Source organism: Citrus clementina, unplaced genomic scaffold, assembly GCF_000493195.1.
Source record: "Citrus clementina cultivar Clemenules unplaced genomic scaffold, Citrus_clementina_v1.0 scaffold_8, whole genome shotgun sequence".
In the NCBI taxonomy this organism is placed as follows: Eukaryota; Viridiplantae; Streptophyta; class Magnoliopsida; order Sapindales; family Rutaceae; genus Citrus; species Citrus x clementina.
Window position 1 is genome coordinate 24,300,533 of NW_006262022.1, and position 13,780 is coordinate 24,314,312.

At 35.6% G+C, this 13,780-nt stretch overlaps 2 protein-coding genes across 3 annotated transcripts; one reads left to right on the plus strand and one right to left on the minus strand.

Moving 5' to 3' along the window:
- The first annotated feature begins 1,147 nt into the window (after positions 1–1,147).
- LOC18034363 (cytochrome P450 86A1) lies at positions 1,148–2,689 on the plus strand. The gene has a single exon (XM_006424976.1). The coding sequence runs from the start codon at positions 1,148–1,150 to the stop codon at positions 2,687–2,689; it is 1,542 nt and encodes a 513-aa protein (XP_006425039.1).
- A 654-nt stretch (positions 2,690–3,343) lies between these two features.
- Positions 3,344–7,922, minus strand: LOC18034364 (sodium-dependent phosphate transport protein 1, chloroplastic). Of its 2 annotated transcripts, XM_006424977.2 has the most exons (10): positions 7,428–7,922; positions 7,025–7,132; positions 6,646–6,801; positions 6,203–6,418; positions 5,726–5,935; positions 5,103–5,240; positions 4,560–4,661; positions 4,220–4,285; positions 3,895–3,979; positions 3,344–3,774 (listed from the first exon to the last, which is right to left on the minus strand). In XM_006424977.2, the coding sequence occupies exons 1-10, from the start codon at positions 7,785–7,787 to the stop codon at positions 3,677–3,679; spliced, it is 1,539 nt and encodes a 512-aa protein (XP_006425040.1). In that variant the 5' UTR covers positions 7,788–7,922; the 3' UTR covers positions 3,344–3,676. The 2 variants fall into 2 exon arrangements, with proteins under 2 accessions (XP_006425040.1, XP_024034891.1); XM_024179123.1 differs by lacking the exon at positions 5,103–5,240.
- Between the last annotated feature and the right edge of the window lie 5,858 nt (positions 7,923–13,780).

Here is a 13,780-nt window from a genome sequence, read left to right on the forward strand (position 1 = left end):
AAGAACAGTAATAGAAGGATGAAAAATGAATTAAGGAAGAATATCTATGATAATATATGAAAGAGAGAGTAGTATAACCCACCCCCCCTCCCCAAATTTTTGGAAGAAGATGCAAATATTTAGCCCATTTTAAGTACAAATATTTAGATATCAATATGAATATTTAGAGGAAGATTGTCAATTTTCTCCTACTGAAATCAATGTATATCACTTGCCTCATTATGTTTTCATGATATCCAAAAACCCTCCCGGTATAAAAAATTTAAAGAGTAAAGTCAATTGCTTGATAATTTATCTTAGGAATATAATATATATATTTTTATTATCAGAAAAATAATTAAAAAATAAAAAAGCACAATAAAGATATCATATGATTAATCTTTTATTCACATTGAAACATATATTTCTTATTTTTAGTACTTCAAAAAAAAAATTTATTTTGATTTTCGTTTATATGAGTTATTTAATTTGTAATAAATATGAATAAAAATATATTTAAAAATAAGGGTAATATTATAAAATTATATGTTAGAGGCTATTGCTTGTAATGAAAATAGTAGGAGGGTCAGTGGTATATATTAATTTTAATTAGTAGGGAAAAAAATTGACAATCTCTCATATTTGGACTACACAATCTCAAAATTGGTATAAATTATGAATCTTGTTAAAGAAAATTCACCATGTATTTATAAGTCCATACTTCGTACAAATTTACTCATAAGTGTGTGTGTGTGTGTGTGTGTGTGTGTTGATTAATTCAGTCGGCAATTGAGTAATTTAAAAATTCATCAAAATGACACGATTCATGTAAGGGCGAAAAGTATAAGCGTCTCACAACTAAATGTAGGTGGAGTTAATAACACTCAAATGAATTTTGCATGGTTTTCGTGTTTATTTTATTTTATTTTATTTATTTGTCGTCGACAGAGGTTTTCGTGTATATTTATTGTCTCACGAAGTTCCTATCAACCCAACAGCGATCCTTCATTCTCAAATTCCACAAAATTCTCAACAACTTCTCCTAAAAACTTTCTTATAATATCCGCTATATATAACACAATTCTTTATCATCTCTCTCATGCATTAGCTCAAGAGCTGCCAAAGCTTTTAAGTAGACACAATTCTTTACCATTTTTCACCAACCAAAATGGAAACCTTAGCTATTTTTTTCAGCTTAACGGCTGCCATATCGACTTATGCATTCTGGTTCTATCTTCTATCTCGGAAATTAACCGGGTTAAAGGTATATCCCTTCGTTGGTAGTCTTCCGATTCTAATAAAGAACCGGAAGAGACTGCACGATTGGATTGCGAGCAATCTTCGAGCAACCGGAGGTTCAGCTACTTACCAAACAACTACCGTTGCTCTACCTTACTTGGCCACCAAGCAAGGGTTTTATACAGTCACTTGCCACCCTAAAAACATCGAGCATATCCTTCGAACCCGCTTCGAGAACTATCCGAAAGGGCCGACGTGGCAAAAGGCGTTTCACGATCTGTTAGGGCAAGGGATTTTCAACAGTGATGGTGAAACCTGGCTCATCCAACGCAAGACTGCTGCTCTTGAGTTCACAACAAGAACGCTAAGGCAAGCCATGGCTCGGTGGGTGAACCGGACGATCAAGAACCGTTTGTGGCGCATTTTGGATCAAGCTGCTGAACAGAATTTCCCCGTAGACTTGCAAGACTTGCTGCTTCGTTTAACTTTTGATAACATTTGCGGGCTTACGTTTGGTAAAGATCCCGAGACTCTCTCACCGGAGCTACCTGAAAATCCTTTCTCCATCGCCTTTGATACCGCCACCGAAGCTACCCTTCAGAGGCTTCTGTACCCGGGGTTCCTGTGGAGACTAGAGAAAATATTTGGCATCGGAGCTGAGAAAAGATTGAAGAAGAGCCTTGAAGTGGTCGAGAGCTATATGGACGGAGCTATCGAGGCCCGAAAAGAAAGCCCCTCCGATGATTTGTTATCGCGATTTATGAAGAAGAGAGACGTTGACGGCAACTTATTTCCAAGCGCAGTGCTTCAACGGATTGCTTTAAACTTTGTTCTTGCTGGCCGCGACACGTCATCAGTTGCTCTCAGCTGGTTTTTCTGGCTCATCATGAACCATCCCTGCGTAGAACAGAAGATCGTTGATGAAATCTCAACGGTTCTCAAAGAAACACGAGGCAGCAACGTCAAGAAATGGATGGAGGAGCCTTTGGAGTTTGACGAAGCTGACAAGTTGATTTATCTCAAAGCGGCATTAGCTGAAACGCTGCGTTTGTACCCTTCCGTCCCAGAGGATTTCAAGTATGTTGTATCCGACGACGTTTTGCCCGATGGAACTTTTGTTCCGGCGGGTTCAACGGTGACGTATTCGATATATTCAGTGGGGAGAATGAAGACCATATGGGGTGAAGATTGCTTGGAGTTTAAGCCGGAGAGGTGGCTTTCGGCCGAAGGTGACCGGTTCGAACCGCCAAAGGATGGATACAAGTTTGTGGCTTTTAATGCTGGACCGAGAACTTGTTTAGGCAAGGACTTGGCTTACTTACAAATGAAGTCAGCAGCTTCAGCTGTGCTGCTGCGTTACCGGCTGTCGCTGGTTCCTGGTCACCGAGTGGAGCAGAAGATGTCTCTTACATTGTTCATGAAACACGGGCTTCGAGTATTCTTGCATCCACGTAATCTTGCTGCTGCATAAGGTCAAAATTGGAAGCACGTGCCAGGGGATAAGGACAAAATGGTCACCAAGCTGCCGATATAAGTCATTCAATTTGTTTTACTTTCATTTATTTTTATATACAGTGTCTGTGCATTCTGGGTTGTGAAAATTGGGAGAGTGTGTACTTAATTTGTAATGTTGATATTACTTTTATTCCATGTCAGTGGATATGGGTTTTCATATTAAATGTTTTTAACTTCATGCAATAAAACATAAGTTATATATACTCTTTAATTATGTTTACCGTTTAATTTGTTTACGCATTGCATGCCTAGAAATTATGTTCATTGAGTGGATTTGAAACCGAACTTCTTATACCATCTCAATTCTCAAGAGATGATAATACCCATTAACCTAAGTAGCACGAATAACCAAAATAATAATAATAATAAAAGTGATTAATGATTGTTTGTAATTATATGTGTGTGTGTATATATATAGTCATATTGTACAAAATTGATGCGGTATTATTATTATGCCGGTAATGAATAACATTTAGAGTCTGTGTTAGGGCTACTTTACAAATAGAGTAATGCTATTTAAACAAAAATAAAAAAACAACAACAACAATAATAATAATAATAATAATAAATAGAAAGAAAACAGAATTAATTATTATAAGAGGAAAAAAAATCAATTAACACTGTGATAATCATTCTGTCTTTCTTCTGTCTTTCTTTTGTGTCATTAACAATTTTTCTTACAAATATATTCTTCTTTATTGAGAATTTGAGATGGATTCATTGATGCAACTTTTCTGAGAATTGAACTGGATTCTTCCACAAATTTCAATATGCCGGCAGTTTCCTGGGCCTTTGGAAAATTCGGTCGATCTTCAAGATCAAGAATCCAAAATGAAATCTCTTGCAATTTCAATGTTTTGATCTTCTGTCAAATCAATCAGTTGAAGTCTCTTCTATTCTAGCTCAGGCTTGAGCCGATGCTTGTTATTGGGTCCCCTAGGAGTTAATCCACAACTTTCTCACCAGTTGAAAAGAGATTCCACACCGCAGTTCCAACCAGATAGAGCCCAACAGAAACCTTGAAAACATCGTCCCAAGAACCTGAAAAATTAAGCGTGGAAACAGGGGAAACGTTTAGGAACCAAATCAGCCAATTTAGCAGCTATCATCTCGATTTAAGCCACATTTGATGGAGATAAAAAATACGGCAGCAATCCTGACCATGTTGCAAGATATAGCCAGTAGCTGCAGTTCCAAACACTCCTGCCAGAACTCCTGCAGTATTGGACAGACCAAGCAATACTCCCTGAAAACATATTTTCAAAGAATTGACTGAAGCTTGTTAGTTTGTCATCTGGAGAAGCAGTATTAGCAGTTAGCACTATGTTATGGTGCTCTAACGAGGAAGCGATTAATTGAAAAACCGTTCCCCATTGGCAGGGAATTGATGTCAACTAGAAAAATAACATGTTTTGCCACCAGCATTCAAACATAATATGCAATGTGATCCTGGGGCTCTAAGAATATTAATGGAAATAATACTCACAGAATAACGGGGGGCAATATCCTGATGGTTTGAATATAGACCAGACTGTGAGAATGCATCAGTTCCCTATTCAGGAAAACGAAAGTGAAAAAAATTGTTAAATAATATTTAAATTATTTTAGCAAGCAAGCAAATACAATATGATTAAATTTTCTGAACAGTATTCTCCTCTTGAGGATTTGATTAAAGTACACAGCTATATGAGAACCTATCAACTAGATCTGTTCCATCAGTAGAAAAGCAGCCCGTACAGAAATTAATCTACCATGTTTTAAACTTTCACAATTCCTCTAGCTAGAAAAGCAAAAACAGTGAGTTCTGAAGAGTATATAGTGCAAACCTGACTGCATGCCATGCACAAAACAGCCATTGCAGGAGAATCAACATGGCTCAACTGAGTTAGAAAAAAAGCAGGGCCAAGAAATCCAATTGATTGCATTATCTGTGAAACATAACGTAGAGAACATTGCATGAGCTTTAGCACATAAAGTTGAACCAAGAAAACATACAAACAACTGCTATGACCAATGCACTTGGCAGAAAGTAAGGAGGGTGATTTGAAGCAGCTTCTAGGAACTATTTGTGGAGCAATTAGGCATAAATTGATGCCAGCTACTCAAAATTTGGTAACTTAGAAAAAAAGAAAAAGAAAAAATCCTCTCTTCAGAAATATGAGCTGAGGCAATTGTTTATGAGTGTCATAAAGGAGAGAAGAGAAAGTATGATTAGTATAGTGCATTCATCCCTCGATTAGTAGGTAGCCTATCAGACAAGTACAATCCATGACAGGCTATGAACAGAAATGCCGAAAATGGATTGTGATTCCTGAAAAAAAAAAAATGTTGCACATGATAGTGTAACCTATCAGACAATTCTGTGATACCTTGCGAACTGTTGTTACAGATAAACCCTTGCTCACAAGTGTATCTGCAATCCAGCCACCAAGATTTGCAGAAAATGCCATTGTAAGCCAGGGTAAAACGCAGAAAAGCCCAGATTCTGTAAGATTGAAATGCAGGACCTATATGGTAACAAAATAAACTGCTGCTTCAGTCAATATTATGGTGGCAAGTACCAACAGTCTTTTAAAAGATATCAAGAAACTAATGTAGTTCAATTAGGCAGAATCCAATGCTGTGTAAACTTGCAGGTTTCAACAGATTTTGTAACAGAAAGTAGTAAGCAGAAAACAGAAACTTTGATAGGAATCATGTCCAAAGACAAACAACAAGATGGCAAAATTGAATATTTAATCCATGGCCAAGGAAAATATGACATATGCTAATAGTGGTTGAGCATCTGATTCGTGGAAAATCAAAATTATAAGATTGACAATCCAGCTTTCCAATAATTCTATGCCCCCGTTAACTTTACCTGAAATTTGTAGACACGAAATTTGCAGTTCCCTAAAGCCTCATGGACTGTTCCATGAAACATCCATTAACTAATTACAGTTGTGCACACCTGCACGGTTTCAGAAAGAGTTTTACTGCCAAAAGAACTTACTTGATTATAGTATGTTGGCATCCACGTCAGGAGAATGAAAGTCCCCCAGTTGTGACAAAAGTGAGACACTATAAGGGCCCATACAGGTGGTTTTGACAAGATTAGTCCCCAAGGTATTGTTTTAACAGGTTCCTTGGATGCACAGCTTGAAACAATTAGCTTCTTCTCTGCAGGTCTCAGTTGAGGATCCTCAGCAGGTGAACTATGTGCCTACAGCACAAAGAATAGAAAAGGTGACATAGCAAATCCAAACTTGAATAAGAGTGACGATTATATCAGACAATTTACAATTATACTCCCAAAGAAGGACCACTAAATCCTTGATAGAAAAAATTCAACACCATGACCAGTCAAATGCATTTAACTGCCAAGAGTTTCCAACATCAGACATAACAATTCAAGAAACCTTTGAATCTCCATAAAAGAAACATGTCTATCAAAAAACCATTACTGTTCTCCAATGGTAGTGAAATATACCTTACTTAGCCAAACAGTAAACCAAACTGTCCCCAAAGAACCAAAGGAGTAAAAGACTGATGGCCATCCAAATCGATGTATCAGAAAAGGTGAGAAAGCCAGGCCAGTAACCGATCCAAGGTACATCCCACTGTAAACCAGAGCTAATGATCTACTTCTCTCTGCTACGGGAACCCATTTGGACAGAATATTATTCATGGCAGGCATAGCAACACCCTGAAAAAAAACCAAACTAACTGAGTGTATATCGAACAAGAAAATCACCAACCAAATCTAGCTTTCAACACTACAAAATAAACCTTATCCTGAAATTACATAAGACGGGCATAACACGATACTAAAACCCAATGACATAATTGTTAGTTAGCATTCTTTACTGCCCAGTTTAAAGAGTTTATCTTCATATTAGAGAAGAAATATCATTTGGGTACAGAAGAACCAACCTCACCGATCCCCATGAAAACACGAACAACAAGTAGAAATGGCAGGCCAAGTTTAGCAGCAACTGGTGTGAGAGCTGTAGCAATGGACCACCAAACTACACCAAATCCCAGGACGGCCTTCCCACCAACAGTGTCTGCCCATATGCCACCAGCAATCTGTCATTGACAACTACAACTTAGAAGAAAATGCAGTACACTTCCTACAGATTATAGGTAATAATGCTGAATAAAATGGACATTAAAAATGAGCGGACAGTAATTAAAATGCCAGATCTAAGTCAATGGCTTAATAGTATACTTGCAGATACGTTCAATAAACTCAGAGCTGTATGCCAGTATATCATAAATTCATAATCATGAAAAAGGAAGAAGAAAATACCTGAGTAAGAAGGTAACCCCAGAAAAAGGAAGATTGTATCAAACCAACGGTTGCCGGGTTCCAATTAAACTCTGCTGACATGGGAAGTATAGCGATGCTCATGTTTACCTGCCCAAAAACAATAAAAATCTGTTCAAAATTGCCAACACACAGACTAATAATCTGCTTGTAACTGTTATGTTTTAGCTTTAACTTTAGAAGCACATCAATTACACTAAATTGTTTGGTAAACACACTTCTACTAAAACTAATTTTAGAAAACAAAATGAGAGAAATTTCCACGTTCAAAGACATTTTAATATGTTATAACTAGACTAATCAGAAAAACGAGTTTTTTTTTTTAAAAAAAAAAAAGGAGAGGGAGGGGACGACATCGTTTAATTAAAAAGAGCTAAAAGTTTACTCTGTCCATGTTGCAAAGCAAGAAAGCCGAAAAGCACAAAACAACAATAAACCAACGTTTGGGGAACTCCTCCCACCAGGGAACCAAGCTCTCCGAATCCACGCCCAAATCCTCACTCCTCAACGCGATGTCTTTCAACGCCTCCTCAAACTTCACAGATTTCTCCGACACATTGTACGACTCGGACTTCACATCCCGAACGGATACTCGGAACGAGCAAACCCTGTCTCCGGACAGAACCCCAAGTAGAAGCCGAGGCAGGCCCCGCGGCCGAAGTTCCGCTCGCGACAATTTGTTTCGGGCCGAGATGTAGGGCGGAGATTGTAGAATCGGTGAGTAAAAGAGAGCTCTCGCGCTCATGGCGTGAATGAGTTTAACTGTTCAACGATTTTGCGAGCGAGTGAAGATTTTTAAAGCTTTTTGGAGAGAGAAAGAGAGAGATATTAATTGTGCAAATGGTAAGAGATTGGACACGTGGCGGGTGGAGGGAGTAGATTGGATTGTGAAAGAAATAACAGAAAACGAATTCCGTTGGCGGCTTTTGATTATTTTTATCTACAGCTTTCCCGTGCTTGTTTGATGAATTTGGGCTGGTATTCATGGGTACTTTACTCAGACTATGTTATGAATTTGGCCCATCTTCTGACTTTGATGGGCTAATTAGGGGATCGGCTGCATGAGGTGACGCTAACTGGAAGGGCTTAGACTGTTCAAGATTTATTAATATCGTCTTCTGGTGTTTTTTTTTTTTTTTTTTTGGGTTCGAAAACTGAAAAGGTTAATTTTTAGGATCCCGCTACGTTACGTTAAGTGTAACGTACATTCACACACAGCAACAGTTCTCATAGTGAGACCTGCTACTGTTGTTGTGTGTAGCGTACGTTACGCTTAACGTAACGTAGCACCAGCTTAATTTTTAATATCGTTTTAGCAAATATTTTATTAGAAGCTAATAGCTTTTTGGTCCGTGAAATTGATAATTTGTATGCAACAAATTTATTTAACCATTTAATTCATGCTATATAGTATGTGTAATGTTGTAACAAGAATATTTTATTTCATGTTTTATTACGTAGAGGATTACTCAAAAAGCATATCACCAAAATATAATTACTCTCAAGTCACAAATTGTTCGAGTCATTATTGAATGTCTTCTCAAACGAACGACTAAAGAATAGACACCATCAATTCAACCAAGAAAACAATTTGAACCCGGAGAGATAGAAACTATAAAAAGCAATCTATAATTCTATATAATCTCTTTGAACATAATTTGTTTACTTTCATTTGTTCTTAGGCTTGTTTAGTATTGAGATTGGACAATAGCTTCAAATCTACAGCACTAGCTAATGCGGTGTGGAAGTTAAGTTAATTTAATTAACTACTTGTCTGATGAAAAACATATATATATTTTTTATTTTTGTAAAAATTATATTTAATAAAAATTGTTGACTTTTATTTTACTATTACTGTTTTTTTTCATAACAACGGTAGCTTTGAAACTACAACACATCAATACTAAATATGATCCTCGAAATTTAACCATTATTCATTTATTTAACTGATGAATTTTGTTTGACTATTATTTGACTACAAAGTGGTCAGATCAATTTTGTTTAAAGTTTGCAATCAAAGGCAAAAATATCATTGATCCTAATGAAAGGAGGTTTTCTAAAAAATAACAATGATGGAATGAAATGAGTTCTTACAGCCCAAAACGAAAAATAGGGTTCTTGCGGAAGAGAAGGTAGATCGGTCAACTGTAAAGAAAGAAAAATATTCGCACCTTTGCCCCGATCCAACCACAATTGAAAGAAAGACTCGACCCTCGACAGTACTTTTCAGAATCTTTTGTTTCTTTTATCCTGTCGCTTCTATCAATAGTGACCACTATATCATCCTTCAAAATAATACAGCCAGAACCTCTTTTATGGTCAGAAACACAACTCACATTTCACAGCTCGTGTTTGGATACTTCTTTTAATTAAGCGTCTCTAATTGACCAAGTACCCGATAATAATTACTGATGGATGAAGCCAATAGTTTTGCCGAGGGCTGGCCCCAGATGTATTATTTTTCAGCGGTATAATCATAAATGTGAAGACTTTTGGAGTGGGCATGTAGCTTAAAGCCTGTATCACTTCAATTATGTGTTGAAGATGATGCCCGATGCTGGTTATGAGACTGAAAATTGATATGACTTGTAACTCAAGGAGGCATCAGCTACCGGGCCAATTGGGGCAGCAAAAGAAAAGGAAAACATTGATATACTGTCTGAGAGGGGTAAAAAGGAAGAGAAAAGAAATGTGGTAATCATACTTGTGGGAGTTTTTTATTTACGCTGTTAATTAAAACCATGCATGCGGTACTTGATGACTGGATTAGAGATATGGATAATTGTTGTTGCCACAAGTTTAATTGTTTATAAATTATATTATTACAATTCCTTCTTTTTCCCTCCTTTTTTGAAAGTATTATTTGATTATTTGATAGTTTTCTTTCATCTCATACACAAAATATATATATATGCACAACATGGATGTACGACATGATAAGATGATCGAATTGGGGAAATCTTATCCATAGTGGGTAAAAAGAGCTGACGGAGCATACGAAAAATGACAAAAATTATTCATTATAATGTTGTAGCATGGACAAAAATTATTCATGTCTCCAGTTATTTCATAAGTTATGAAAGAAAAAAAAAATATTGAGATGAATAAATGGAAAGAGACCAGTCTCTCCCCCATATAAACATGTGAATAAACATAACGTGGGTGCATGGTTAGGCACAAGAACGGTGTCATAATCAATTATGGCAGCAGCACATGAGGATGATGAGATGCATGCCAAGTATTATATGTATTGCTGTCTATGAAAAGCAACGTAGCATAATACTAGATAATTATTGTTATTCCCCACACTACCCTCCTGAAAATGGCCACTAGCCTAAAATTTTGAGTGCCAAATCTTCAATGAATAGTGACCAAAGTCAGTTGTGTCGGCAACCTTTGTAATCTGTCGTAGTGGCCAAAGAAGAAAAGAAAAGAAAAGAAAAAAATTAAAATGAAAAAGGAAGAGATTGCAGAGTTCGAAATGTAGAGTTAACTATGAAAGAAACCTAATAAACTCGGCTTCTTTTGCTTCCACAATTTGGTCAAAAGTCAATTACGTATCGACTGTGATGTCCCACGTGTGAAAGTAACAAAGGGTTTAATTAGTGCTATATCTGCATGAAAATACTCGTTAAATGAACTTGTGAGTGAAGAATGTTTGGAGATACTACCGACAAAGTGTTGGCTCCACTAGCAATGGAGTCCCCTTGAGTGTCTTGACTGAATTTGCTCTCCAGTTTGAGTCGCAGCGAAGTCGCCTTTGTTGGGAGAACATGTGCCTCCCGATTTGAGCGAGAATTTTTAGTCTAGATTGTGATACGGACTTAAATGTGCCTCCCACAATTAGGGCCCTCTCCAGGACACCTCGTGGTTAAGATAAAAAAAAAAAAATGTTTGGAGACATTGTTCCCACTTGGCCCTATCCTAATCCCCTATTAATGGAGTTTTGTATCACGAGATTAAAAGATTGATTGAGATAGTGATTCTCCTATGGGGCTGCCTTGCATATATTCTTATCTCTAAAGTGAAATATTCCAAATGTGTCGCTTTTAATGCTTTAATTAAACTAATTTAGGTGGTGGGTATTTTTTAAGTTCTAATTATGTACACTTGCTACTTTCATACAACACTAATTCATATTTAATTAAATTTTGTTGATATTACTATTAACAATAAATTCTTAAATTCCTAAGGGTTTTTAAAAATATAAAAATTAACTGAGCAATTAATTCGTAACAGTAAGGAACAAAATTTACCTTTAATTTCGTGAACATTAACAAACGAGACTGCCCCGCGTTCTGCGGGAAATCAAACCACGGGCAGTTAAACTTGTTTACTCTATATTTTATTAAGACAATTACAAAGAGATTAATGAACGGGAGACACGGGGAGATCATGTCCGATTCTTTTATCAAACTAAGAGAAGGTGATGGGTGGCCCACCCAAAAAGCAATGATCTTACGCTATCAAGACTATGCTGCCCACATTAAAATTCCAATAAAATCATCCCAAATAATAATTATTATAAAATACTGACAATAAATATGGCGAAGCTATTTTATGTAAATTACTGATTATGTCTGTTAAATTATAACACTAAAGTGTAAATTTAAAGTGTAAATTTAATGTTTATTTGTACGATCGTAAAGTTATCAGTAGTATGCATACATCGCCCGATCAAAGATGAAGATGAAGATAGAAGCAAAAATCGAAACAGCAAAAAGTAAATGATTATTTTGTCTTACTTTAAAAGATCAAATTTGGTGTTGAGCCTTTAAGCTTGTTTTCAGCTCTTCTTTGCCTTTAGAAGATATGATCTAGCTAGCTTTGATCTAGAAATTTCTCTATCTGTTCCCCTACGGCCGAAAAATATGATGTTGATCGGTTGTTTCGATTTTTTGATATGGACATTCCTATTTTAGCATAATTTTGTTAATATTAGTATTATTACAAAGAGTGAGTAAAAGGTAAAATTTATTCAACTTTTTGTATGATGAGCTGCAAAAGTTAACCATTTTGTTTTCCTTTACTAATTTTTGTAACAAATTACGAACATCTAATTCGCAATTGATTTTTTTTCATTTCTATTACTATTCTTTATTTGGTGTAAGGACACTTCAATATTCTCTTATTCATGCGAGTAAAATTCGAATTCTGAATTTCTTATTTTCAATATGAAAAATTTTACCACCTCAACTAGATAAAACCCACAAAACAAATAAATTACTATCACCAAACAATATATTTATCTGGAAACTACACAATTTTAAAGTTTATTTATCAAACTTTAAACAAAAGGACACAGCATAAGATAAAAACGATTCCTCCATTCACATGAACAGTGTCTATTATTTACTTTATATAGCCAAAAAAAAAAAAAAATTAGCTAACAAAGTATCAACACCACCAAGTCCAAAACTAACGTATTGCTTTTAGTAAAAAATTGGAAGAAACGTGGGATTGCACAAATGCAGCAACAAACGCCCAGAAAATTACTGAAATTTATTTTTAAAAAAGCTCACTTTTATGACCTCCAAATGGCCGCTAGAGGCCATAATTGTGAGTGCTAAAAATCTTTTTGTTACTCGAAATTAGCTTCTTAAATATTTACACTCCCATACAGGACAGGAGAGATTTGTCTTTCTGACAAATACAAAACCACACAGGCATATTATTTTTACTTTCAAAAAGATTTTGAAGGTGTAGCGGAGGCGAGCAATTTGACAAAATCATGTGTTATGCATTCGTTTTGAGCTTGAGGAATCAGAGCAAAAGTTTTATCTGAAATTGGGCAGAGAAGTGAGTGAGTGAGTGCATGCAGTACAGAGCAGGCATCGGATTCCCCTTGAGAAGCGGTAATAATGCTCAGGGATCATGCACATGTGTGGAGCCACGTTCATGTCATAACTAGGAGAATTCAAATTACATCATTTTTCAAAGACAATGTTAAGTTGCATCCTCAGCTTAAATGGGGGATTGCACATGCCAATCCCATTAAATTTGCTCCTAATTATTAATGTCTAAGTTATTAGTCATATCTAGGCTTTCAAATTTCTAGTTATAAGTCATATCTAGGCTTTCAAATGTCCATTGAGTTAAATGATGGGACCAAAATTCTCTTTTAAATGTGTTTTCCTTTGAGGGGGTAATGTAAGTATATATCTGAGTTATTGATTATAAGAATGCGAAGGTAATTAGATGCATATAGCTTAAGATTTTTGAAAATATTTAAGAAAAAATAGCCTCCATTATATGTGTAATATGAATGCACTGCTTCCCTTAATAAGCATACCATAAGAAATTTTGAAAAATATAAGTAAAAGAAAAGAAGGTTCGCATAGAGAAAGGGGAGGGAGAGATAGCAAATGACATACATAATTACTTTCGGTTAAAGACTACATAAACTGACATCCTAGTATTATCAATGATGGCTAAAGAAAAACTTTCTTGGTTTCTATCCTTGTTCTTTTATTTATTTATTTTTTTTTCTGGATCAATGATATATAATTAGTTCTAATTAATATTTAAATTAGTTTGGAATCCTAGTGTTATGGGCTTATGACTTGAAAGTTACTGTTAGCAAAAGTGAAAGCTCTAATAATAAAATAAAAATTAAGAATAGTGGTAAATACGATTTTTAAATTTATAATTGAAATAAGAGAGTAAGATTTATATGTATCTTTCGTCAATTTTAAGAAATAAGCTCTCATTAATGTTTTTAAAGATGTCTATTTCTTT